At 43.5% G+C, this 25,214-nt stretch overlaps 1 protein-coding gene across 5 annotated transcripts in view; it reads left to right on the forward strand.

Moving 5' to 3' along the window:
• PPFIBP1 (PPFIA binding protein 1) overlaps positions 1 to 25,214 on the forward strand; it is a 150,971-nt gene that overhangs the window by 122,314 nt on the left and 3,443 nt on the right. For 3 of the 5 annotated variants that reach the window (XM_049822215.1, XM_049822214.1, XM_049822216.1), the window contains 19 exons: positions 146 to 207; positions 923 to 1,007; positions 4,540 to 4,697; positions 5,630 to 5,760; positions 7,278 to 7,328; positions 8,509 to 8,569; positions 9,667 to 9,696; positions 10,875 to 11,049; positions 12,542 to 12,574; positions 14,870 to 15,011; positions 15,292 to 15,420; positions 16,096 to 16,246; positions 17,471 to 17,582; positions 17,732 to 17,820; positions 21,857 to 21,979; positions 22,803 to 22,928; positions 23,787 to 23,975; positions 24,529 to 24,708; positions 25,067 to 25,132. In XM_049822215.1, the coding sequence (XP_049678172.1) occupies positions 146 to 207; positions 923 to 1,007; positions 4,540 to 4,697; positions 5,630 to 5,760; positions 7,278 to 7,328; positions 8,509 to 8,569; positions 9,667 to 9,696; positions 10,875 to 11,049; positions 12,542 to 12,574; positions 14,870 to 15,011; positions 15,292 to 15,420; positions 16,096 to 16,246; positions 17,471 to 17,582; positions 17,732 to 17,820; positions 21,857 to 21,979; positions 22,803 to 22,928; positions 23,787 to 23,975; positions 24,529 to 24,708; positions 25,067 to 25,132 (2,093 nt within the window). The remainder of the gene's footprint in view (positions 1 to 145; positions 208 to 922; positions 1,008 to 4,539; positions 4,698 to 5,629; positions 5,761 to 7,277; positions 7,329 to 8,508; positions 8,570 to 9,666; positions 9,697 to 10,874; positions 11,050 to 12,541; positions 12,575 to 14,869; positions 15,012 to 15,291; positions 15,421 to 16,095; positions 16,247 to 17,470; positions 17,583 to 17,731; positions 17,821 to 21,856; positions 21,980 to 22,802; positions 22,929 to 23,786; positions 23,976 to 24,528; positions 24,709 to 25,066; positions 25,133 to 25,214) is intronic. The other 2 variants (XM_049822217.1, XM_049822218.1) reach the window with 2 other exon arrangements.

Here is a 25,214-nt window from a genome sequence, read left to right on the forward strand (position 1 = left end):
ATAGAATTTAAGTGGCTTATGTTTTGTCTTTTAATTTGTAAATTTACTTTCAGATATTACTGAGTTGCTTCTAGGTTTTTTGTTTTTCTTATTTCCTTACACTGTCTGATTTAAATTGATTTAGAGAACTGTATTGTGTTTTTAGATATAGAAGTACAGAAAATGAAGAAGGCGGTAGAATCTCTAATGGCAGCAAATGAAGAAAAGGTAGCAAAGTCATTATTTTTTTAGTAATCATTCATCAGATTGAGTTAAATCTTGAAAAAAATCTCCACATATGACCTTGTCACAATTCAGTTAAAAAATTAAATTGTAAGAATCAATGATTCACCGTAGTAAGAAGCACTGCAGTGCCTTTAAGGGACTGTAACTAAGCATTTATGAGCTCTATCGCATGTACACAGAGTCCTTATATTGTTGTGTCATTCAGTTCAGTGCAACTGTGATTTACACTGTGTTCTGAAAATGTAAAGAGCTCCATACAAGTCCCATGAGATATCACAGGCTGCGTTTCCAAAAGGGCTTCCTGTAAAGTACGAATTGTTTTCATGTATGATTTTGCACATTCATATGCATGTGCATTTTGTAGGATGTTTTCTTTTGATCACCAAAGCCCTAAATCCTTTGATTACTGCTTTCTTTGTACATGACAAATTTATTATACTCTACCTTTGACTTAACAAGGGAGCTGAAATCCACTTTCAAGGCTGGGACAATTCTGGTGATTAACCAGATGATTGTTTTTGCTAAATACAAGTTTCGATATTTTCAAAGCCTCTCGGAGTTCTTGGTCCTGTCCCATCCACACATCCCATTTCTTCTAGTCCCACAACCAATTAAACTGAAGAATATCTAGTATTTGTATTTGTTATTTTTGATTTGCTGAAGGTAGAAGTACAGTCACAACTTCCCTTTATTTTAGGATAGGAAGATAGAAGAGCTTCGGCAATCTCTGAATAGGTACAAGAAAGTTCAAGACATGGTGATATTGGCTCAAGGTAAAAAAGGTACTGTACAATCAAAAAAAATTTAAACTCTGCTCTTATTTAAACTCTAGGTGCATTGTGGTAGTGTTACATCGACTCCTAGGCTTATTATCTTTGGAGGCATCTCTCAGGTAGAGTAAAAGCCAGGTCTTCAACTTGTGTGAACTGGTACATTGCCTTTTTTCTCGAGGCAGCTGCACGTTTGGGTGCTGTCCCATTTATCATCTGGTAGTAGTAACTATTATTGTCATGTTGCTGATTTCCCCCTTGTAAAATTAGTCTGAATATGATAAGCTCCCAGGCTCTTTCCATAGCCTCCTGAAATGCCTTTCAGGGCTGGCTGCTACATTAACTGCTAAAAATTGCTGTTCCCCTCTCTTGCCTGTATTCCTGGGGAGGGGTTGGTAGCTGAGCAGAGCAGTGCCTGAGCATGCACATTCCTACAAGCCAAACCAGCACCGCTCCAGCGGCTGCGCACGCTGTAATAGCAATGCCTGAGAGCTGCAAAAATGTCTGTAGCAAAGTGGATGTGCTGCCAGGACTGTGTTACGATGACATGCCACATCTTTGGCGTGTCATGAAGCCTTCACAAACCACCACGTGCAGCAGCTGTGGAATAGTTCTCCTTCCTTACTGTAGTTGTGGGCCAGGCTGGCTTTTCCTACTAGTTCCCCCCCCCCAAAAAAAAAAAGTCTTCTCTGCCACCAGATAATGAGCTTAACTGTGTGGCTGAAATGATAGCTATAATGTATACCATAATGTATGTTCCAAGACTGGCGGAGGTTTCCAAACCCAGGAGCTTCTGATCCCCAAAGGTGATAAATGCTGAGGTGGTCATCAGTTTGATGTAATTGCATTGAATACCCTATCTCTCTCCTTTCTCCCTTAGAAGAAAATTGGAAGAAACACATGTAGAACATTACACTGAAATCATTCTGGGTTTTCAGATGAAAACACTTAGATGTTAGAAAATTACCATATCCCTTTACAGCAGTAATCCTGCCCTGGTGGGGTTTTTCCCTGCATCATCCTGTTCTTTCAGCACTCAAGTTGCATTTTGTAGGTCACTGTCCTCTGAAAGACCTGTCCTCAACAAATTTTAGATATTAGCATTCTAGTAATGTATGCACGTATAATATATGCACAACTTAAAAGTCTGTGCACCCCAGTGTTGTATTACCACCTTATGGAAACCTTCTTTGTCACTGAGTCCTCTGAAGGCCAGAGAAGGCCAACCCAGCCTTCCACAGACCTCAAATTGACCCAGGCTCGTTACCTGAGCTTCTTTAGGACAGACAAGGGCTTGTGGCTTTTGTTCCCATGCAAATGTTGGGGGTGGCTTTTGTTGGCCATGCAAATGTTGGAGGTGGATGACCTTCCTAGGAGAAGGATGTGGGAGCCCCCAGGGCTGAAGACTGTTGATAGCCAGAAAGGAGTGAGGAGGCACAATATGTATTTTTGTGGTGGGGGATTCACGTTTGGGCTTTTGGGCCAAGGCAGGCAAAGTAGACGGCAGAGCCCTATCTGGACATGCTGCCAAGACTGGGGCTAAGACCCAGGGAAAAGAGAGGTTCCTGGTGCCCCTCTGCTTCTGCCTGGCTTTTGAGAGGCCATCCAAGTGGGGAGGTGGTGATTGCAGCAAGGAGATCCTGAGCTCTGCTCCTGAGGGCGCTGCCGTGGTTTAACCCAAGCCAGCAACTAAGCACCATGCAGCCGCTCACTCCCAGTGGGATGAGGGAGAGAGTTGTGAAAAAAAAGTAAAATTTCTGGGTTGAGATAAGAACAGTTTAATAGAACGGAAAGGAAGAAACTAATAATGATAGTAATAACAATAATAAAATGGCAATACTGATAGAAGGATTGGAATATACAAAATGGGCGATGCGCAGTGCAATTGCTCACCACTCACTGACCAATGCCCAGTTAGTTCTTGAGCAGTGATTCCTCCAGGCCACCTGCCCCCAGTTTGTATACTGGGCATGACGTCACATGGCATGGAATACCCCTTTGGCCAGTTTGGGTCAGCTGTCCTGGCTGTGTCCCCTCCCAACTTCTTGTGCCCCTCCAGCCTTCTTGCTGACTGGGCACAAGAAGCTGAAAAATCCTTGATTTAGTATAAACACCACGTAGCAACAACTGAAAACATCAGTGTGTTATCAACATTCTTCTCACACTGAACCAAGACATAACACTATACCAGCTACTAGAAGGAAAATTAACTCTATCCCAGCCAAAACCAGGATAGGTGCCGGCTGATGTGCTGGGCTGCCTGAAAGCCCTCGACCACGGTCTGCAGCCACCTGTCCTGCTCCCCCAGGAGCACTGCAGCCCTGAGGTGGGTGCAGCGGTGGGCACAGGCAGCTTCTCCTAGTCCGGCTACATGGACGTAAGCCTGGATGGGACCTGGCATGCGCCAGAGCATGCTGGGCTGAAAACTGTCTGTGGGCTTTGGATTTTGGTATGTAAGGACTTTTCCTTCCTCAAAACAACTGAGGGGCACTAAGGACATAGGTGCATGTCTTCGATCTGCAAGGCTGGGAAAGCATGTTATCAGTGAGGGAAGAGGAGAGGTGGTGATGGGCAAAACACTGTGCCGAGTGTTGGAGGAGTAGCATTTTTTTGAATAGGTATGGCTCCTTCGTGCAGTGCTATGCCTTCAAAGATAGGAAGATGTTAAAACAGACCTCAGGTCTCTGGGAACTGTGCTTTCTGGTCAATTCATGGACCATGGACAGAGATTTCAGATGGTGAAAACTGGGCAGGAAAGGTTTTAGCTGTGAACAGACTTTGGCTTGTCTTTGCATCAGATCTTTGGCAATGAGTGCTAGGCTTCTGCTCACTTTTTAGAAAGTATTGGTTGCCTTGAACTTTTTCTTGTCAGTGTCAGTACTCTGGTATCAATGGCAAGTGTGGAAATCCAAGCCTTTTGGTAGTACTGAGGTAGTTCAGGAGCAGCGAGTCGCTCGTTGGGAGCAGAGGATGCCAGATACTGGTGCAGTGGGGCTACGGCATTAACTGAGACACACTCAGTTTGTGGCAGTCTGCAAACAGAATGTAGTAACTTAGAAGCTGGTGTTAGGCTCTTGGGCAGTGGGCTGCATTTTTCCTATGGGTAACCTGAAGATACCGTAGAGACCTCTTAAGTTTCAGACAGGTTTGACCTCCTGGTCTTTCCCTAGTGAATAAGGGAAAAGAAGTATTTAGAATGAAATTCCAGAACACGGGACAGGAAATACCTACTCCAGTTTATTCAGCTTGTTGAAACTGATCCCACTAAATGCCGTGAGGGTATTTGCTGGGCTTTTTGCTGTCAGATGTATGTCCTTCCTCTGCTCCAACCCTGCTATGTTTTGGTGGTTGATTTGAGAAGTGACATTTGTCAATGACTCCCCTTCTTTTATTGTAGTCTGTCCTAAAAAACCCAACCAAACAAACAAACAAAACCTTAGCTTCTTCCCCTTTTGGCCCATAAATAAGCACACCTTGTGTGGGAGCGAGGGTCATCATGTATCCACAAGTAAAGCCAACAAGTTTCCATCTTCTCTCCCTTCAGGCAAGGAAAGTGATGGTGAAGACTTCTTGAATTCAGGGTCTGTTTCCACGGTTTTACTGGACACACCAAGTCTGACTGACCCAGAGAAAAGCCCATCCCCAACCCCAGTAACAGCATCTCCAATCCATGATGAGTTTAACGTGAATATTCACGAAGAGGTATCTTTTTTTCTTCCTCATTTAATGCCATCCCTCCTTGAAAACATTGCTTGTCCTGGATTCATATTGCAGATGCCAAAACTCAAGTTTCTGAAAAGATCTTTTTCTGGGTTGCACAGTTTTTAGTAATGTCCCATATCCTTTTGGAGAATGTAGTTTTCTTGTGAAAGCTGCTGAGGAGTTTCATTTGAGTTTAAATTTAATTTTCTTAATCATCAGATGGGATCAGGAGACAGCAAATAGTTGTATTTGTCATGAGAATGGGTCTAAACTACTTTTCCTATCAAACATAGAAATTACTTTTCATATCAAACATAGCTGTTTTAGGAGCTGCATTTAATTTGTCAGGAACCTGAAGTAAACATCTTGGGACTTACTAAATATATCCTGTCATATTTAAAAGGATGCAGTCATCATTACATCCATTCAGTTAAATGGTAGGTAGGTTGTGGTCCAATGTCTGATTTTTACAATCACATTTTCCAGTAATAAAACTATAGATCTCTCCTAGGTCTGAGAACAGGGACTTGACTTGCTTAACTAAACAGCATGAACACACCATGAAGAAGACCAAATTGAATTAAATGTTTAACAGCTTTTTGGTATTCTCTGAGTGGCTGAGGACAGGAGTGAACTGAAAAGTGAACTACCCTTCATGGGGTCTGTGGTAGAGATAGATTTAGCAGGCAGCTTTGGGAGACTTGCAAGATTTTTGTCTATGCTGTAGTTTATCTGTGCAGTGATTCATGTTCTATCTTCAGTGCCATCTTTCAAGTAGTAAATCATTGTATTACAACAGAAAGAAAAAAATCACTTTTAAAAATCTTATTTCAGATCCTTCTTTTCATAGTTTATCTGTTACTCTTTTTTTTATTTATGAATGCTTAATTTCAGCTCAAAAAAGTGTAACATGTATTCTTCATTCTTTTTAGAATTCCTTACAGATCCACACCAGTATTTTACAGATTTCAATCCCTTCTTTTTCATCAACATCCAAGAGTTCAGAAACTGTTGCAGAGAAAGTGAAAACACAGCCTAGGCCAGATCCTGCAAGTGAAACGAGGTATTATTGTTTCCATGTATTTTTCAGTTGTAGATCCAATATTCTGTGGCATTTAATGAGAGTAATAATCTGTCAGTTACTGTATCGTCAAGTCATTAAGTCAGTTAAACAAGGCTAGCATTCACTTGACTAGCTATAGCAAACCAAGCTTATGTTCGTGAAGTGCATTGATTAGATCTTTTCAGAAAGCAAGGATTAGTATGCTGTTGCTTGTAGCAGCACTCATACTTTATACCAGCTGCTTTGCAAGAAATTAACAGGAGGAGGGAAAAACTGATCTAATATAATGAAGGACACAGGATCGTTATTTTTATCTAGGTATGGCTGAGATAGTGTTGGCTGTGCTAGCACAAATGCATTCCTGGTGATTTGCATTCAAACGTTTTCCACAGTTGCTTAAAGGCTGGTGTAAGGCACTGCCAAAACTCCAGCAAAAGGACTGTCTGCCTCTAGCCTGGAGCTGTTAATGGAGCCCCAGAAGAAGACCCAAGTGGCATTTCAGAAGATCGGAGAAAGAGATACCCTTGCTGCTGTCCTTTGGCATGATGAGATGCAAGGATATTTCTTCACTCGCTCTTAGGAGAGCCCTGCCTGAGATTTTGAAAGCCAGACGAAATGCGTAGGCAGTGTCCCAGGGACGCTGGGGGGGGGGTGGTGGCTGCACCCCGGGGCTGTGGCACCCAGGGACCCCCATGCCTGAATGCAGCTACAGCCTCCTGGGTGAGGAGCAGCAGTGAGTTCCCTCCAGCCTTTCTAAGCCTGCACCCTCCTTGCCCTGGTGAGGAAAGCTGGCCCCTGCAGATCTGGACTGGCACTGCTGGGAGTGCTGAAAAGCACACCAGACGCGCAGGGAAGCAAAGGCTGTGCTAGGGTTTTTTCTTCTGGGTCCAAATCCCTGGCTTTGTCTTAATAAGTATCAAATACTAAGAATCCAGAGGCAAGGAAATCTTGTTGGCTGTAAACTATCGTCGATTGCGTTGTGAAAAATCAGTGCAAGCACAAGTTGATGTGTGATTTTTCCAGTTCCAGTCAAGGAAAGCATCCTATCCAGAAGACCAGCTTTGCTTGGTTTCTGCTGTGCTGTGCCTCATGCAGCTCTAGCCACCACCAGCAGGGATTTAATCTGTGTCCCCTCTTGGAAAAAAACAAAGCACTAACCTGCAGCAAAATGCCCTGAGCTGTGCTGTGGGTGACTCACAGGGAGCCGGTGACCTCCGCTGCTTGGTGCTGCTGCAGACCCTGCACATGCTGTAACCTCTGCATTTAAGCTGAATAGTGCAGTGTTGTCATCACAGTGCAAGTTGTCTTCCCTGGGGCTCTTGAGCTCACCTTTGTCCTTTATCTTTCACAAGACTTGCCACCGTAGAGGAGAAAATTTGCCGTGTGTTAGTACTATAACAGCTGAAGTGAAAACAGGATTAAAGCAGGCTGAGATGATAGGATTTCTGCATCAGCAAGGTGTTTGGATGGGATCCCCAAATGCCTTACTTTTTTTGTATCTTTTTTTGCTTTTACAGTGAAGCAAGAACAGGTTCCTTCCCAGAAACTCAGCTGTGTGATAGTCCAGTGTAAGTATAATAATCAAAAATATTTAGGAAACATACTTACATGTGATCATTGACTTGAAACCCCCCCTAACGCACCCCCCATGTTTTACATACACATGTAAATATGTCAACTAATTCTAGCCAAGATGATGTGTAGTGGTTGTGGTTTTCTGCTCATGTTCTATGGTTTTGTGATCATTATTTTCCAATGCTTTATCTGTGCACATGTGCAGTTAATTTCTTTTACATTGTGAAGCATCTCTAATTGGGTTGTGGTCTGTCAGTATACTTTGAAATTTACAGTTTTCTGCAGTATATGCACACATGATTTGCTTTTTTCTTTTGATAGTGGGGGGAAGGTGATCAGCTGACTACAATGAGAAAATAATTTTAATTTCTGCCACATAGCCATATTCCCCAGGGAAATCAGTGGGACTATTTATGAACTTGAAGTTGAGTCCAAGCAACTTGTTAGTAAGGAGCCTAAGTCAACAGGGTTTGTCTGGTGCACAGTGTGAGGTTCAGCAGCTGTTTCTATTTTCAGTGACTTAGCGCCACAAGAATATTCGCAAAGCCAAATTCTACTCCCCTTATATTGGTATAAAGATAGGTAACTTCGTAAAATTCAGTGAAGTTACTCTTAATTTATACCTGGTTGTGGGAAAAACTTTAATGGCAACTTTCTTTTCAACCAGACTTAAGTGTTCTAGACTGTAAATCCCACCAGAAGTTAGGGGATATCTGATCTGAAATAGAAAATGGAACTGAAGATAAAATACTAAAACACGCATGCTTGACTTAATATGCTTGGCCTCTTTAAGGATTAAATTAGTCAGAAGCCTGTTGCTAAAAATACTGGGTTTCATAGCTTTTGTTTATATCACTTCCTTTGCTTGTGTAACTTCTGGTTGTGCTTCTGAAAATATAACATTAAATAAGAAGCCAAAAATATCCAAAGGTAGACATCATGTCACTGAGGCATTAGCAGCAGTAATTACGATGTGGAGGTTTTTATAGTATCTCATCAAATTGCGTGGGCTCTGATTAGTGCATTAATTGCCTTAATTCAAAATGTCTTTGTTTTTAGTATATCTCATCATGTATTTTAATGCTTCCTTTCAAGCTGATTCCTCAGAGTGTGTTTATCTCAGCAAATTTAATTCCAGTAACTTGGCTTGGGTTTTTTGTGTCGTTGTTTCAGAACTTCCTCTCTGCAGAAGTCCAGCAGTCTGACCAGTTTGAGAAAAGAGACATCCGAAGCGGTTGGTTTAGTCTCTTACTTCCTCCCATCCCCTTAGAAATAGGGGTGACGTCTCTGTTGCAGCAGTGACCCTGTGGACGCTCTGTTGCCGCCTTCTGAGAAATTATGAGTCAGAGTAGGGCTGCTCATGTCGTGTGTTAGCTATGGTCACATACATGTGACATCTTCCAGATTTTATTAAAGGAGAAAATCTGACCTTGAAAACACAGGTGCCTTTTTTTTTTTTTTTTTTTTTAATGAGGTATTTACTTGAGAATCTCTTGCTGTGTTTTTACTCAGATAACGAGGTGGGGGTTTTTTAGCTGATATGCTTTTCTGATTTAAGACAAGAAGAAAGTCCCACTACCACTTCCTACCCGTGTTTAAGGTGAAGAATTTTGGAAGGCCATGTAATTAATGTGTTATAAAAGACAGTCTGGGGTGACTATATGTTTTAGGTGTTTGGGAACAAAGTACTGAGCCTTTGTATGTCTGGTGATAGCTTCAGTTCAGGTCTCTTCTGAAGTGACCAAAAGCAGCTAGCCTCTAACAATATCACCAAATCAGGGCAATTCCTGTGCTCTTTTTTGACAGCCTAAGCTCCTAAAAGCTGAGTTCCCCAATACCCAAGCTGCTGAGCTGTGCCTTGCCGCTCAGGAGGGATGTTGACAGAACTGAAAATGTAACCAGAACTTGATGATGAGAGCTAGAGTTCATTGGTTAGGGTGGGGGTTTTTTGTTTATTTGGACAGCCAAGGAGTGGAGGCTGTGGATGTTTTTACCTATTTTGGCTTCTACCATGTCTGATTCCTGTTTTGGGTCCCCTCAGCCAGCTGTGCCAATTAGTGCCTTAACAGACTGCATGTCACTAATTATGTACACAGCTAATCTTTTACAAAGTAAACCAAAGCAACTGCATTGTCATGTCAGGTCACTGACCTCAAAGAAAGCAGGAATTAATCTGTGTGAAATACAGCTCTGAAGAGATTTATTTGGGGGGAGAAAAAATAGGCAGGGAAGGGTATTTCAGTCAGAATTTAACTCAGGGTAACCAAAATGAATTGAATACTGGCTATAAACCATGACTTGCTAAATGTCTGTCTTAATCTTTCCAAACAGGACAGAGACTCTGCGCAGAAGCCAACGGAGGTAACGTGTGTGTGCGCACTCATGCGTGTACATGGAGAAACACAGACAGTGAGCGGGTGTTGAAAGGCTCGGTTGTGTGAAATTGCGACATGCAGTTCCAGAGGGGGAATAGGAGACCTGCAGACAAAATCGTGAGGAGTGTATGTGATGGTTGTCACCATCACTTCAGCATCAGGCTTACAGTGTCTTGCACGTTCTTGTCTTCTCACACATAGATTAGGTTTCAGTCTGGTTGAGCAGAAGGTTGCCATCTAAGCTAATGTTTCCCCCACATATTCTACCACTAGATAATTAGCAAAGCTAACCATTAAGTATTTTACTGACTCTGTAATTACCTTTGATTAGTGTCTCTTTAAAAACCTTTGGCTTTCCAAATGTGAGGAGTAACTGTGTTCCTAAAAAGACTGTCATTGCAGAACAGTTACCCTGCAGTACTGTATGGCCATAGTTTGCATGCAACAATTATTACCTATAGGAAGACCTGAGCAGGGACAACATACCTCAGATACCAGTTGTAAGGTGAATGCTGTATCAATTCAGTAAAAGCCAAAGATCGTCTTTGGATTGTGAATGGGTTTGCTTCCTTCTTCTTTTAAAGAGACAGTGAAACAACTGGCAAGGTTAAAACTACTGCTTTAACTGGTGTGTCTGATGTCAGTCCTGACATTCTTCTCGCTTGGTATTTAATTTCCTCTCAGCTTTGGCAGTGGACATAGTCAATTAATCCATTAATTCTGAAATTGCAGAGCAGTGATAGACAAAAAAGAGCTGTCTGACACTTGGCAGAGAACCGATATACTGTGGGGTTTCCATCTCTCTCTTTGCTTCCCACTGCCCGTACAGCTACCAGTGGGGGAGACGGAAACCCTGGAAAGCTGGAAAAGTTCAAAGCCTTCCAGGACTGTATTTTTACCTTTTCCATGCCTGTAAGCCAGCCTTGCAGAAACTGAGAAACATCTTAGAGAAGACATGTTACTCTTAGAAGGCAGTGCTAGTAATCCAGCATCCTGAACATATTCAAATGAAGATCTTGTTTATGTTTTCCTTTATGACTTTTACATTCTGTTTTCTTGTAGTAACAAATGAGAGGGACTCTCCAGATTATCTGCACTTTGCAGTCTCTCTCAAAAGGCCTTTTGCAATTCCCTGATACTGAATCTTTATTTCCCTAACTTCAGCAGGTTAAACCTCCTGCAGAAGGTAATAATTTTGCAACCCTCCCTCCAAAGTCTCCTTCTCATGGTGGCACAGGCGATGAGGATAGTTTTGGTACCCGTAAAGCCAGATCTTCGTTTGGACGAGGCTTTTTCAAGATAAAAAATAACAAGAGGACCGCGAGTGCCCCCAATCTGGGTAGGTATGATGCACCTGCATGCAGATCCTGTGCATTTTGAAGGGTCTTAACATCAGCTGTAGCTGTCTTAAGAAGTAGGAAGGCCAGCCTTAGTCTCACTGTAACTCGGTGGCACTTTTCTCAGTAGAATGTTTGGAAAATATCAAACAGCACCAAAAAAAACCAGAAAAAAACCTCACTGATGTAATGAAGTATTTGACCTGTTTCAACCTCTGCTGTGATATCTCCCCTGGGACCTTGTAGTGGATTGCTGCTGTTTTGAAATGCTAGCTGTCTGGCCATAGTTCACACATGGGATTTGTGGGGTTTGTTTTCCCCTGGCTCCATCCTCAGTTTATCTTTCCTAAGATTTTCAGATGTACAAAAATGAGGCAGCAGCACTCAGTCTTCCTCTTCCTCTTTATTTTATGTGTATTTAAGCAGCCTAGCAAAAGAGATGGTGACAACAGGAACAGGATTGACATGGTATTCAAGCTCATGTTGATTTTTGGACCTGTAATGGAGGGGAGGTTATTTTGGTACTGTAATTTGATTACATTTGCACGTGACAAAGAAATAAACAAAACGTTCTGCTTAATGCAGAAGTCGCTGTTGCCACCAACTGAAATCCTATCACTGCTCTGCTATAGTGGTCTTTCCACTGTTCCAGTTCAAGCATCACGTGAGTCTGTGCATCAGACCTACTGCCATTCATCTAAAGTTTTTGGCTTTCTCTTGCACAAGATTTAGGAATTTAACTCTATCTTTCAGAAGCCTGAAGGGGGATAGCTTCTGCTTTGTTGAGCAGAAGAGTCTCCTGTTCTTACTTACTCAAAGATAATTTTAGACTTTTGTTCAAAAGAAATAACATACCTACACATTTATTATACATTGCCCATATTTGCCTGTGACAAACAGCGTGGGAACTTGCTAGCTTACTTGGAATAGATGTACAGTCTGTTCTGAGGGTTAGACTCTTTGCTTTGGTTTATTTCATGTGTGCTTTTGTGTAATCACTTGTTTCATCCTGAAATTAATTTGTCTAACAAAGTGGAGTACTTGTGGCTGTCTTAAAGGACTGGAAGATGGGCCATCTAGATCAGGGTCCTGTGAATTTGAGTAAGTTATTTTGTTACCCAGATTTCAGTGCTTCCGTCTGTAAAGCTGGTGTCCAGATATTGCCACCTCATGGGAGCCTACCTGAGTCACTTGTCCAATGTGTCATGGAGCAAGTGACCTCCCTGCACCAAAGTGACCGTGGTGTTGTTTTACCCTCTCCACCACAGAGCTCTACTGCATTTCTTTTTTGTGAGAGGGGGATTAACAGTGAATTGGTAATCCCAATCTCTGTGTGAATTCAGCATTGCGTGTGGCGCATGTGTCTCATGTACCTCCCTCCTTTTGTCTTGTATTTTGCTGATGTAAGTTTTGAACTGTGTTTTACCTTGTCCCTCTGCGTGTTCTTTCCCGTTGTGCTGCGTGTGGTTATGTGCGTTGTTTGGATATCTGAAGATCGCAGTCGAAGTGCAAGTGCACCTACTTTAGGTATAGTAATCCTGCATGTCTGCCTGTACCAGCGCTGTGTTGTGACTGCTGCTAACAGCTGGTTATGGCCACACACTTTTCAAACAAGAACTAGACACCAGAGCTCTGCATCAAAACTTTTGTCCATCACTAAAAGGAATTTTCATGTAACATCTGCCCTCTGCTGAAAGTCAGCTGCACCATTTCTCAGTAACTGCTACTAATGAGAGAGATTGCGGGTTAATTTGCAGAGTCCTTTGCCGTAACTTTGAGCACAAAGTTACCCACAAACTGAGGTAGCAGGTGAGCAGCAGTGATGTTTAAATACTGGACACACCTTTGTGCTGTCATCTGTCCTGGAATCCCTAGAAGAGCTTAAAGGGTGGCAAAGCAAGGAATGAGGTACATTCCCCAGGTGTTCACTTAGGGGATTTCTGGGGGGAAGGATACGTAATTCCTCTTCTAAGATGTAGTTTATTATATAATAAACAAATGAGAAACAATCGGGGCAGATGGGGATGGAGCTATTCGTGTAGTAAAAACCAGTCTTGTGTTGTGAGTGTTCCCTGGGTAGTTCTGGCAAGGGCAGGTAAGACCTGCAGGGTCTTGCCTTAGCAAGCAGAGCTGTGTCAGCTGGGGTGGTTGTACAGCCACCTGGTGTGCCCCTCGCTGACAAAGTGCTCTGGGCCCTCTCGGTTGCCTGTGCGGCCCCTTAAATGTTGGCTGTTCTATGGGGTTGTGTCAGTGCATGAAAGGGAGTGAGGTACAAGGAGCAAATGTTGCAATACCCGCAAATCTCTTCTACTAATGCACCCAACCTTGTCCTGGTATTCTCTCTCTAGAATGCTCTTTAAATGTGTTTTTTCTAAGCTAGCACTTTTTCTTATACAAGTAAAGCAAAAACCACAACCGCAAAAGCCTGGTTTGACATTAGTGTTGTCTCTCACTGGCAGGATCCCCATATTTGATAGCGGTCAAACCAAAGTGCCTGGAAATAATCTTTTACGTGACCTTGTTGCTTCACTGCAAGGTTTAACATCTAAAGTATTGATGGAAAATGGGACATGTTCAGGTGTATTCTGGCTGAATCATTTAAACTTTGCCCAGCAGAAAGATAGGCTGGCAAAGCGTGCGGTTTGTTGCTGTTTGTGGCACATTGTGGCCACCTCAGCATTAACTCTGTGACTTGAGACCATATGTCCCAGCAATATATGCTCTACCTTGATTTACCTAACTTGTTTGCTTTTCTCCTGGAACTCTGAGAGTCAAATTTCAAAAACAAATGATGGTCATCTAATTACACAGCCATGTTAAAAGATGGTAAAAGTGGTTACAGGCCTGACTGTCAGCCTGCTGCAGGCTGCCTTGCCACAGTTGCTTCATCTGAACAGGCTCATGCTGACACTGTTCCCCAGCAAGTAAGTGGCGTAAACTCCACGTGGTAGTTTTATTCAGCTATCTGGCACTTGCTGGCACATCTCTGCTTACGTAGTCTAGTAGATATTGCAATTCTTCTAGTTTTCTTTTTAAATGATCTTAAAATAGTTTTCTTCTTTGTTAGTTTAGCTTTTGTGACAACTTCCCTTTTGGGGACAGGAGCCCTCAGGTTTGTTGTCATAGAAAACAACAGCTACAGATCACAGATTCAATGCTTTTAGAGTGGGTGGTAATGTTCTGGGTCTCTAATCAGAGATGCTTTGTGCATCACTCAGAAGATCTAGTTCAGACAGAGCCTAAACTCCATGGTGTTTCTCTGCAGAGGAACAAAATGTTCCACGATTTGCAGAAGTGAGGGGAAGAGGGCCCTCTTGCTCCTGGGGCAGGAGGTATTTGTTGCTGGAACTTCCTGGATGGGGAACTTATGGAATACTGGGGGTTATTAGGAAAGATGCCTGCAGGGAAATTATTTATTTTTCTGTGCTTTGGGGACTCCTCTTTTGGTTCCCCGCCATTGCACTGAATGGTTTCTGGGCATCCATGTGCCTTGGCTCTGTCTGTGAAAGGACTGTAGGAGCAATCCCTGCAGAACAGTAAACTTGGGATTTAATTCACTGATTGATTCACGAGGTGTTTTTTGCTCACCTTGCATGCAAGGCACTTAATTGGCGCAGAGGATTCATTGCATTGGAGTGTTCCCAGTCAGGCCCATGGAGGAGCAACATGTGTTGTCTCTCCTGGATTTTCCCATCCCTCTCTGCCCCATTTTCTTAACATGGTGGCTCTCAATAATTTTAGCAAGAGTCATTCCCAAGTTCAGGAGTGTGTCTGTACGGTCCTGCAGAAGTGGGTCTTGATGGGGCTTTTGTTTTCTAATAGCTGAAACAGAGAAGGGATCTGCAGATCACTTGGATCTGGCTGGCTTGCCCCCTCGCCCAAAAGAAACGGATAGTCTACAGATGACACCACCTTCTCCGGATTCCAAGAAAAAGGCGAGGGGGATCAAGAAGTTATTTGGAAAGTAAGTAAAAGATACAAAATGACCATTCTCCAGAGCTGGGGCTTGCAGGGGCGATTGCTGGGAATACATCTTCCCTTCTTCCCCCTCCAACGTGTGGCTCCATGGTTTTCTGTCTCAAGACCAGGAGCCAGGGTGGCATTTGAGAGAGCTAACAGTAGGTCAGTGGCAGGTAGAAGAAGAGCTACAAACCCTGTAGGAGATCTTGCCTGTATTGGTTGCAGTAGTAGCAGCATGCCTTTTCCTTAGCCAAATGTGAATATGCTTTCTTCCTTTAAACTAGACTTAAAAGAAGTCAGTCTACCACCTTCAACCCAGATGACATGTCCGAGACGGAGTTCAAAAGAGGAGGGACAAGAGCAACTGCTGGGCCACGACTGGGCTGGTCTCGAGACCTGGGGCAGTCTCACAAGTAAGACGAGTGGTGCGGAGCGCGCTGGTGCTTGCTTTCCTGGCAGCTCTGGTCGAGCACGGGGTCCAAAGGAGAAGCACCGTGCAAAAACGAAACATCCCCTCTCCTGGCAAATGGAAACCTGCGGATCCAGGCCATTTCCTCCTTTGAGAGATGGATGGTCTTTGCAGGGCTGAGGGTGGTTGGGTCGTGGGGTCCTGCTGCCGAGCGGAGCCTTCCTCGGTCATGGCTTCACAGGGGTGCAGCCATGGGGCCATGTGGAGCAAGGCGTGAGCCTTCACGTGGCAATGATGGATATTCCTCTGGTACGTTTCCTGCCGCGCTTCTGGGGATTAAAGGCTGAAGTGAAACTTTATGGTCTCACTTCAGAGTTTTAGCCACGCTAGGTGGCAGAGGTGGCTCTCAGTACCATTCACAGACCGTGGTTATTATGATAGCGGCAGGAGATCAGCAGCAGTCAGCACTTCATGGTGCTGACAGTTCAGAAGCAGAGACGCCCTCTTCCTCGCGAGGCTCACCTAACAGCCGACCGTGATGCATGTTCTCCCCCGGCGATTGTCCCAACTTCCATGAAATACTCATAAATTAGCCTTAGGTTTTGGTTTTATTGTTACGTATAAGAAGAGGCGATTTGAGGCACAGGATTTATCAGTCTTTCTTTGGTAAAATCTGTAGTGAGCTGGACATGCCATTTGCAAAGTGGACGAAGGAGCAGGTTTGCAGCTGGCTCCAGGACCAAGGGCTAGGCTCGTACATAAGTAATGGCAAACACTGGATACTGTCCGGGCAAACACTTCTGCAGGCTTCTCAGCAGGATCTGGAAAAGGTGAGAAACACTGGAAATGCTGCTTTCAGTTAAACATACAAAAAGCCTGCTATTTCTATGCATCTAAATCATGTCTGTAAGGTGTACCTAGTAAAAATAAAAACATAAACAAGATGAGTGTTTAAAATATTGTCATCTGCAGTGATGCCAAATCCATTTCTTTTTAGTGGAAGTTTCATAGAAATTTAATGCTCTGTAATGAAACTAGTAATTACAAATATGTGATTTAACTTCATTAAGCATGGACATATTAATCGGTTGTGCCACCTTCTAAAAATATGCATGCGAGAGTGCCTCATTATCATGGGTTTGTAGCCCTGATTCATTAGCGCTTATATATGGTACACTTTTTATGCCTGTGCGAGAAGGGTGTAAAAAGCTGCTCATTTGGTCTGATGGTATTTTCTGCCCAGTTTACACAGAGAGGAGTGAGGACTTGTTATACACAGGGTGATCAGTCTCTTTGTCTTAAATGATTAATTTTTTGTCTTTTTTCTAAAACTAGAAACAGAAAAAAGTTGATTCAGTTTATACTTTGAACCCACAGTATTTGCTGACATTTGAATTTTCAGCTTTCAAAAAATCCCTCTCCTCACCAAATAGTAAGCTCATTTTCTCAATTAGGCAGTAAGCTGAGTCAAAGTTGTGGTTATACTACAATTGGAATAAGAAAAGTATCATATGAACATAGTTGCTTGTAATAGTGTTATCAGAGGTACCATTAACTAGCAAGCACTGGTGAAATTGTATAGGGGATTGAAGAGATCCTGGAATGGCTGCACTTTGGGGAAGGTGTTATGCATTTGAAAGCATTATTAAATTTCAGTAATTCCTGGGACCTTCATATGCTCTTAACTAAAAAATTCTTTTAACCTTACCTGCCTAAGTGGGAGGGAAGGAAGTAATCCCATCAAGTATTTTTCTGAATGCTAACATGGTTTATATTGTGGGATTTTTTTAACCTGGTATGAGAATATTGTGGCTGACATTTTCATACACTTTGGAATCCACCACGTTTTGAAATTAATCCACCACAGTGAGTGGATCTTTCCCTAGTGCTGAACATGTGCTAAAATGATGCTGATATTCAGCAAATAGAAAATACACCTGCCAAGTCACCAGCAAGTGCTGTGTACAGTGTGACTCAAACCATTTGTAATTCAGCAGAGGGAGAAATAAAATACAGTATTGTCTCTAGGTTTGCTGCTTTCATTCCTTTCACAGGAGCTTGGGATAAAACACCCACTGCATCGGAAGAAGCTTCAGCTTGCTCTGCAGGCACTCGGATCTGAAGAGGAAAACAATCATGGAAAACTGGATTACCACTGGGTTACCAGTAAGATTTTTATTACATACTGAAGCAGTACCTTTAGGTAGAGGTTCCTAATCATGGCTAATTTGGGGCTCAGAGAAAATGGGAAGAACACTAACTGGTCCTAGGTAACTTGGCTACCACACTAACATGAGTGTCTGTCTCTGCCTTAGGGTGGCTGGATGACATTGGCCTCCCCCAGTATAAGACCCAGTTTGATGAAGGAAAGGTGGATGGCCGAATGCTCCATTACATGAGCGTGGTGAGTCAATGGCTTTTCTTTTCCTGACGTCTTTTTCATCTTGGTTTCTCCCCACTTTAACGCACGCTAGCATACCTCCAGATTATCACTCAGTAAAGACCAGGTGAGACTAGAGAGAACTGCTTTCACTATGCTTAGATATTAAATGCACATAACACCCTCCAACCTCTCAATCCCAGCCTCCCTGTCCCTCCTGCTCCCTTTGGGTCAATTTGCCAGTGACAGCAACCTTTTTTGCACCCCCGCAGCCGTGTCCTACCACGCACTTCTGTGAACAGCCTTCTCCCCTTCCCACGTTCACCTCCTCTCGGCTGCCCCCAAGCCCTGGCAACAGCCCCAGCCCCAAACGCGCTCCTTGCCCCTGCTATGTGTCGGGGGAAGAGGGGTCCAGGCAGCAGCTGGTCCCAGGGGACAGCTGGCTGCGGTTGGGGAGGAGGCACCACCATTGCTACCTCTCTTTACCTCAGCCCTCCCGCTGGCCAAATCCTGGCTGGCCACACAAGTGGGGTGCCCAAGGGGCTCTGCGGCTGCTTGGGCAGCTCTCAGGTCTCAGACAACCATTCTGTCTGTCTGGGGAGAGCAGGACCAGACGGGCGTCTTGGGGGGTCCAGTGGCTGCAAAGAGCCAGAGAGCTGGATCACGGTGATCTGGCTTGTAGCTTCCTAGAGCAGAAAGTCGGTGCCTGCCTGGAAGCCAACAGACCATGTGTGCATTATTCTGGGCTTGTGTTAGAAGTTTTAAAGAGGAACGTAGAAGTGCCACATAGTCGCCGTCTCTGCCTGTGAGTTTTGCCCCAGATGACTAAATCTACTGAAGGGAAGCTAAAGTTGGAGCTTGCTCTTACTAGCTTTTGCAGCATCGTAGAGGCTACACCTATGCACATGCAATGTACCAAAAGTACAGACTTCTCTCCAACAGCTAAACATCTTGTGTGTCCCATTGGACTTCCTGACGATAATTTCAAAGCTGTGGAATGGCTCATAAATCAGGTCTTCAAATTTTCTGGGTGCTTGTAGGGAGAAGGCTGAGGGAGGTTAGTGTTAGAGGCATTGCTACTGCTAAAAGGATATGCCAGAATGGCGTATTTGTCTGTGTGCTTCATTGCAGTGTTTAAAGAACCCCTTGAAACTGTAGTGGGTGTCCTGTGTTAAGCTAATGCTAATAGCTGTAACCTATAGAAAACAGAAGGCCTGATACTACTACTCACCTGCAAGTATTTCCTATATTTTTTCCAGCTTTAAACATATTATCTTAAGGTGGAAGAGCAAACATAATAAGCAAGAGCCCAGAGTCATGCGTGAGAAATGGGCAATCTTGTGCTTAACAGTTGTGCATGACACCGATGTACTCAGGCAGCATTTGTCAGTCCACAAAAGTGTGCAAATTCTGTGGTTGCAGTTCATGCAGCTGGGCCTTTGCTGTTCAGGTTGTTATTAATTAATAGAAATAGGTGGAATTTTTTTCTTCAGTGAGCAAACATTCGGTGTGCTTACCTATTCATGTGGATGCTTAGGTGAAGAAAACCCAGGCAATTACCTTTGAAGAAAACTGCAGTTTTAAGAACCAACTTGGTTGAAAACAGGCTACATTTAACAGCTTTTGCATAATGTATTTCAAAATGCTTAGCACCAGCCTCAGCTCCCCACTTTACTGCTGGTCAGGTGAAGTCAACCCAGCAGGTTTCCTTTGTGTAAGGTCTCAGATAAGATGAGATAAGAGCTTTGTTCTTCTCTGGAGACAAAAGTGCAAACTAAGCATCGCTAATATTAATTCCTTCTCTATAACAAAGAGGAAATCGATCACACTCCTGTTCTCTCACGAGCCATGCCATGGGCAGAGTAAAAGTTACATTTTTATGCCATATTTGCATGTATTTTGTATTGGCTTTACAGTCGCACCAGGAGAAAGCCAAGGGTTGATCCATCAAACTCTCCTCCTGTAAGACAAGCACGGCGCTCCTGGGGAACTGCAGCCACTGCCCAGAACTGACCTGCCTCGGCTACCTGGCATGACTTTGCTGTTGACTCCATTTCGGTCAAATTTTAAATACTCACTGCTTGAGTAGTGGGCTTTGGTGTTTGTTTCCTTCAGTTCTTTTGAGTTCAGACATTAATATAAAAGTAGGAGGCAGTTTCTTTCTTCTGGTTCTTAAGTCTTGGAGATCTGATGCCAGTAAGCGCCATTGAGCTTGATCTTGTGTTGAGAGACTTTGCTACCACTGTATTAACTGGATGAGAATTGAATGCAGATGAGACGCAGCATAGGCTGTAATGTAAGGGAACTTGTATTTTTCAACAGTCTTTTTTTATATTAAAAAAGAAAGAAAAGTGAGAGGTGAGGAGAGGAGGGATGTGTAGCAGAAGCTTTGCCTTTTAAATAGGTATTCTTCCTGTCACTTCCCTTTAATTGTAGATCACTAGGTATATTTTTAGACAGAGTTTAACCATCAAATTATAACAACAGATTCAGTGTAAACGACCAACTAAATACAACTGTATGCAAAGTATGAAAGTAATAATTTTAAAAATCTCATGAAGTTACCCTGACTCAAAATAAATAATAGCAAATATTTGTTATTTTGTAATGAATAAAATAGCAAACCATGACATAGAAACTCTACTCTTAGATTCATCATAAGGTTAGCTGAACGCAATGAAACGTTCGGGTAAGCAAAGAATCTAGTCATAAATGTTCCAACAAAATAGAGTCTAGTATTCATAACATATAAGTAATACTAAAACATATGAAGCCACGTTAACCCTGGCACAAGGACGCATAAATTTATCTAAGTCAACCAACTTGCACCAGCAGAGACACTTAATGGCACAGGTAGGACTGAATTACAACTGAAGAGCCTACTTTAGCAGGAGTGCAAGTCCTGCAGCGTGTGACCCTAGTTGCAGTGCAGGGGAGGTTTTTCTTTTGTAGCGCTCCTCTGGAGCGACAGCAGCAGCAAGCAAGCTGGGAAGTCTAGCTGGGCCTGTCACATAGTCCTCCTTACAAGCTTTTCATGGCTGGGCTCCCTAAATCAGGGAGAATCTGATTATTTGGGGTTTGAAATGCTACATTTCTGGAACTAGACATGGCCAGGATTGAGCTTTTGGAGGGAGAACCCACGGCTTTGTTAGAATCACTGATGCGTTGCAGGGAGGAGCGTGGCCATGCCTTTGCAGGCTCTTGCCCTGCAATGTGTGAGAAGTGGCTTATCCCACGCTGAAAATGGTGCGGTGTAAAGTGCACGGCCAGGTTGCCTCGTGGTGCCTCATCACAGAGGCAAGCCGCAGGCTGCCTGCGTATCCAGCATGTTCCTTGGGCACATGTGAGGGGGAACTGGTGCTCCTGGCCAACCTGCCCTCCTTCCTCAGACCATAGCGGGTGCCTGCACAAGGTAGGACCTCCAAAGTGATGGTGAGCTGGGGCCAAGGAGACTTAAGGTGAGCCCCTCCACAGCCTGGGTATGGTCACCCTTTCCATCATTCCATCACTTGTGACAAGCATTCTAAAAAACATTCAGTGTTTGCTGTTGTGGGAGACCAACCTGACAACATTGTATTTTTCTCTTTCCCTCTTTTTTTCATTCTAGCCATACAGATTGCCTCAATTTTTAGGGTAATTTATTGTTTTCAGCTAAATTTTTAGCTGGACATTTGTGGTACTAAAACTTTTGGCAGGATTAAATGCAAATGCCATGTGAGTCTGATGCACTGTGTTTGGAAAACTGTCCTGGCTGTAATCAGATCACTGAGGATGTGTCATCTCACCCTCTCCCCTCCTTGTTATCCCAGGTTTCTTGTACTAAGCTCTGTAGCCTATGTGAAGAACATCACTCAGGAGCTAGTACAGTGCAACACAGGAAGATTTTATTTTGGGACAGGTGGTTTGATGTTGATCATGTGTCTCTCATGTTAAAATCTTACCCCTTAATGTGTTAGATATGCCCTTTTAAGTCAGGGTCTGAAGCACTCTCCTCCAGTCAGGTGCTGGTTCCATCAATAAGTACATTTGTGTTTATTAACTCTCCCTTCCTCTTTGACAGGATGATTTGCTGTCCTTGAAAGTTGTCAGTGTCCTCCACCACCTCAGTATCAAAAGAGCCATTCAGGTTTTGAGAATAAACAACTTTGAGCCCAACTGTCTGCGCAGGAGGCCATCTGATGAGGTACTGCTTTAAGATGAAGCTGTGAAGAGGAGTCCTCTGGGGTTTTTGCCCTGGTGTTTCTGATTAATCCTGCTCTGCTATCTGCTCCTGTCTCTTCCTTCCTATTTCATTCTGTTTCATTTTCGGTTTCCTTTTTCTCATATTGTTCTTCCAGTCTCATGCTCTGCCATCACTACCTGGAACACTGCTTTCTTTCCTCCACCTGCCATGGCTCCAGACTTATGTCCCCTTTGCCAAGTCTCCTGCTTATCTTCCTAGCCAACAGCTGGCTGTTTTGGCCTAGTCTCTGATGTGCTGTCTGGAACTTAAATCATCTTGAACTCAGTGCACTGTTGCCAGAGTCTTGTGTAACTCTCTGGAAAATTGATGGCTGTGTCAAGATTTTGTGTGTGAAAGGAGTTTGGCCCTGTTACCAGACAGGAGACTGCCATCAGTTTGTTTTGGAAGCAGCATATTCTGGATAGAGCAATGGATGATGAAGCAACCCATACTTTTGGATTTAGATTCACGATGCATATCTGCAAGAAAAGCACAGTGGCTCATGGAGCTAGCTAAATTTTCAGTTCTACTTGTAGAAATTGCAAGTAGTCCTAGTGCACAGCAGGATAATCAAATGATGTGAAGCATAATACAGACCTGCACACTGTCCAGACCCATCTCCACATTGGTATTGCTACAAGGTAGCAATCTGAAAAGAGCTTTTTCTCAAGTGCAAAGTGGGCTTGCATTCATTAAGGGCAGGAGAGGTTTGTTTCAGTAAAGACTGGGGCTGGCACAGCTGAGTTGCGAAGTCTCCTTAACTGCCCATTCCTCCTGTTCACAGAATAATGTCACACCTTCAGAGGTCACCCAGTGGACCAATCATCGTGTGATGGAGTGGTTACGCTCCGTTGATCTGGCAGAGTATGCACCTAACCTGCGGGGGAGCGGTGTGCATGGGGGACTGATGGTAAGGTTTTAGGCTGGCTTGTTCCATTTTACTAAAAAAAATATGGCTGAGAGTCGCTCGAGCAAAGTTCTGACATTATCTTTGCTGCACACACCTTATCTTCTAATTCTGCTTAATAAGAAGTTGCTATTAAAATTTATTACCCTATAGTTCAAAGGACATGAATGTCTTGGGCAGCATTAGTGTGGGTAGCAATGGTTTTGATTATCTGTATTCCCCTCACAATTTAATTTAGGTATGGCATTTTCCACCTCCTGTCCTACGATACTGTACACTGCTATCATGCTGTTAAACAGCCACTGTCTTCCTTCCTAGACCTGGATATGTTTTTATTTTATGAAGAAGGCCTGTTACCTTTGTAAAATTTGTGATTTCAATGTCAAAGCAGGATTGTTTTTAATTGCTCTAGCATCAGATACTCCAGACAAGGGACTTAGACTTGTAGAAGTTTGTTGTGGTGATTAAGAGGTATCTCACTGCTGTAAACATTTTATGTCTGTTTATTTTCCATCATTCCTCTGGCTACATTTTCCAGAATTAAAGAGGATGTGGGTAAACATTTTGTGGCAGCTTCACACATTACATGAGTTAAGGGTGGATTTATCTGTTCCTTTCTTCTTACCTGCCAATTCGTTTCTGTTTATAACTCAAGAAGGAAAGCCTGGAGGTAGCATTTTATGAATCCTTTAACTAGGTAACTCTTTTTTCTCCCTCTTTGTTGTATGTTTCCTCTCAAAACCCAACAAAAACCCCAAAGCAGCCCTAGGAAGTGACCAAGATGGATGTGCCTGTTGATGTCCTTGAGACCTCATCAGACAGTACAGGCTTCAGCTGGGTTCTCTGTGATTTGATTAATAGGTTTTAGAGCCTCGTTTCAATGTAGAAACCATGGCACAGCTGCTGAACATCCCACCAAACAAGACGCTACTGAGACGGCACTTGGCGACTCATTTCAACCTCCTCATTGGGCAGGAGGCCCAGCAGCAGAAGCGTGAAGCCATGGAGTCCCCCGACTATGTCCTCTTAACAGCAACAGCCAAAGTGAAGGTAGGTCACTTGTTCTGAGTCGGTGCATGAGCTTCCAGGCAGACATTTCGATCTCCAGTGTGCTGGTTTTATCCATGTTTGGAGGGCAGTTCAGTAAGGTCTGAGAAAAGGGGATGGCTGCTAATGAAAGAAGCATGAGAGCAGGACTTAGCCAACCTGGGTTTGACACTTGGGTCTACCATGAACGTACCACAGCTCAGCCTCTCAAATGCACAGACAAGAGGTAGCAGTCTTGTGTGTCGTCCTTCTGTCTGTACTATAAAGTGTTTGGGAGGGAGACTCTCTTACTGTTCATACGCTCATGGTTTAATGCTGTGGGATTCTGATCTTATTTGGGATCCTTTAAATGGTGTTGTCTTAACAATGGTAGAATGAGGGCACACATCTTGTTCTTTCAGATGCAATTATCATGAAATACAGCTATTCAGAAGATCTTTGTTTAGGAGAGCAGTGGGGTTTTGACCCTTTATCATTGAAACACCAGTGCAAGAGTGAGAGATCTGTTAATCCTTTGCTGATGCTCTTTCTTGTAAATTTTCTCCTCACTCGTAAGCCAAAGAAACTTGCCTTCAGCAATTTTGGGAGCCTGAGGAAGAAGAAGCAAGATGATGTGGAAGAGTATGTGTGTCCTATGGAGCTGGGGCGGGCATCTGGAAGTGGGTCAAAGAAGGGTTTCAAGCCTGGCCTGGATATCCGAGTATATGATGATGATGATTTGGACAGGCTGGAGCAGGTAAGCCAGTTCTAGCAGTTTGGAGTCCTTGACTGTGCTGTCAGGTTCGGCAGAAAACCTTCCTTTTCCCAGGGAAGCCTTCCTTTTGCTTTGGCCTGTGAAGGTCCTGCCTTCTTGCAGTCACATAGCATTACTCACAGAAGTGCCTCTTGGCCCAAGGAGGTTCAAGCTGTGAATGCAGTGCCTTTAGGACCTACTCTGGCATAACTGTCCTCTCCCAACATGGCACGCTCCTCCCTTGCTCTGACCATGTCAGGTGTAATCAAGCAGTTACTTATGTGCTGCATTTAATTGCCACTTTGTTGTGGCTTACAATGAATTTATTATTGATTCATTATTCATTATCTGTCTTTTGTAGATGGAAGATTCAGAAGGGACAGTGAGGCAAATAGGAGCATTTTCTGAAGGCATCAACAACTTGACAGTAAGGCTTAAAAGTGGGGTCTGTGGAATAAGGTCTCTATTTATGTAGATGGGTATAGAACCCTTGGCAGTTGCAGTATTAA

This window comes from Accipiter gentilis, chromosome 18 (genome assembly GCF_929443795.1).
Source record: "Accipiter gentilis chromosome 18, bAccGen1.1, whole genome shotgun sequence".
Classification (NCBI taxonomy): domain Eukaryota; kingdom Metazoa; phylum Chordata; class Aves; order Accipitriformes; family Accipitridae; genus Astur; species Astur gentilis.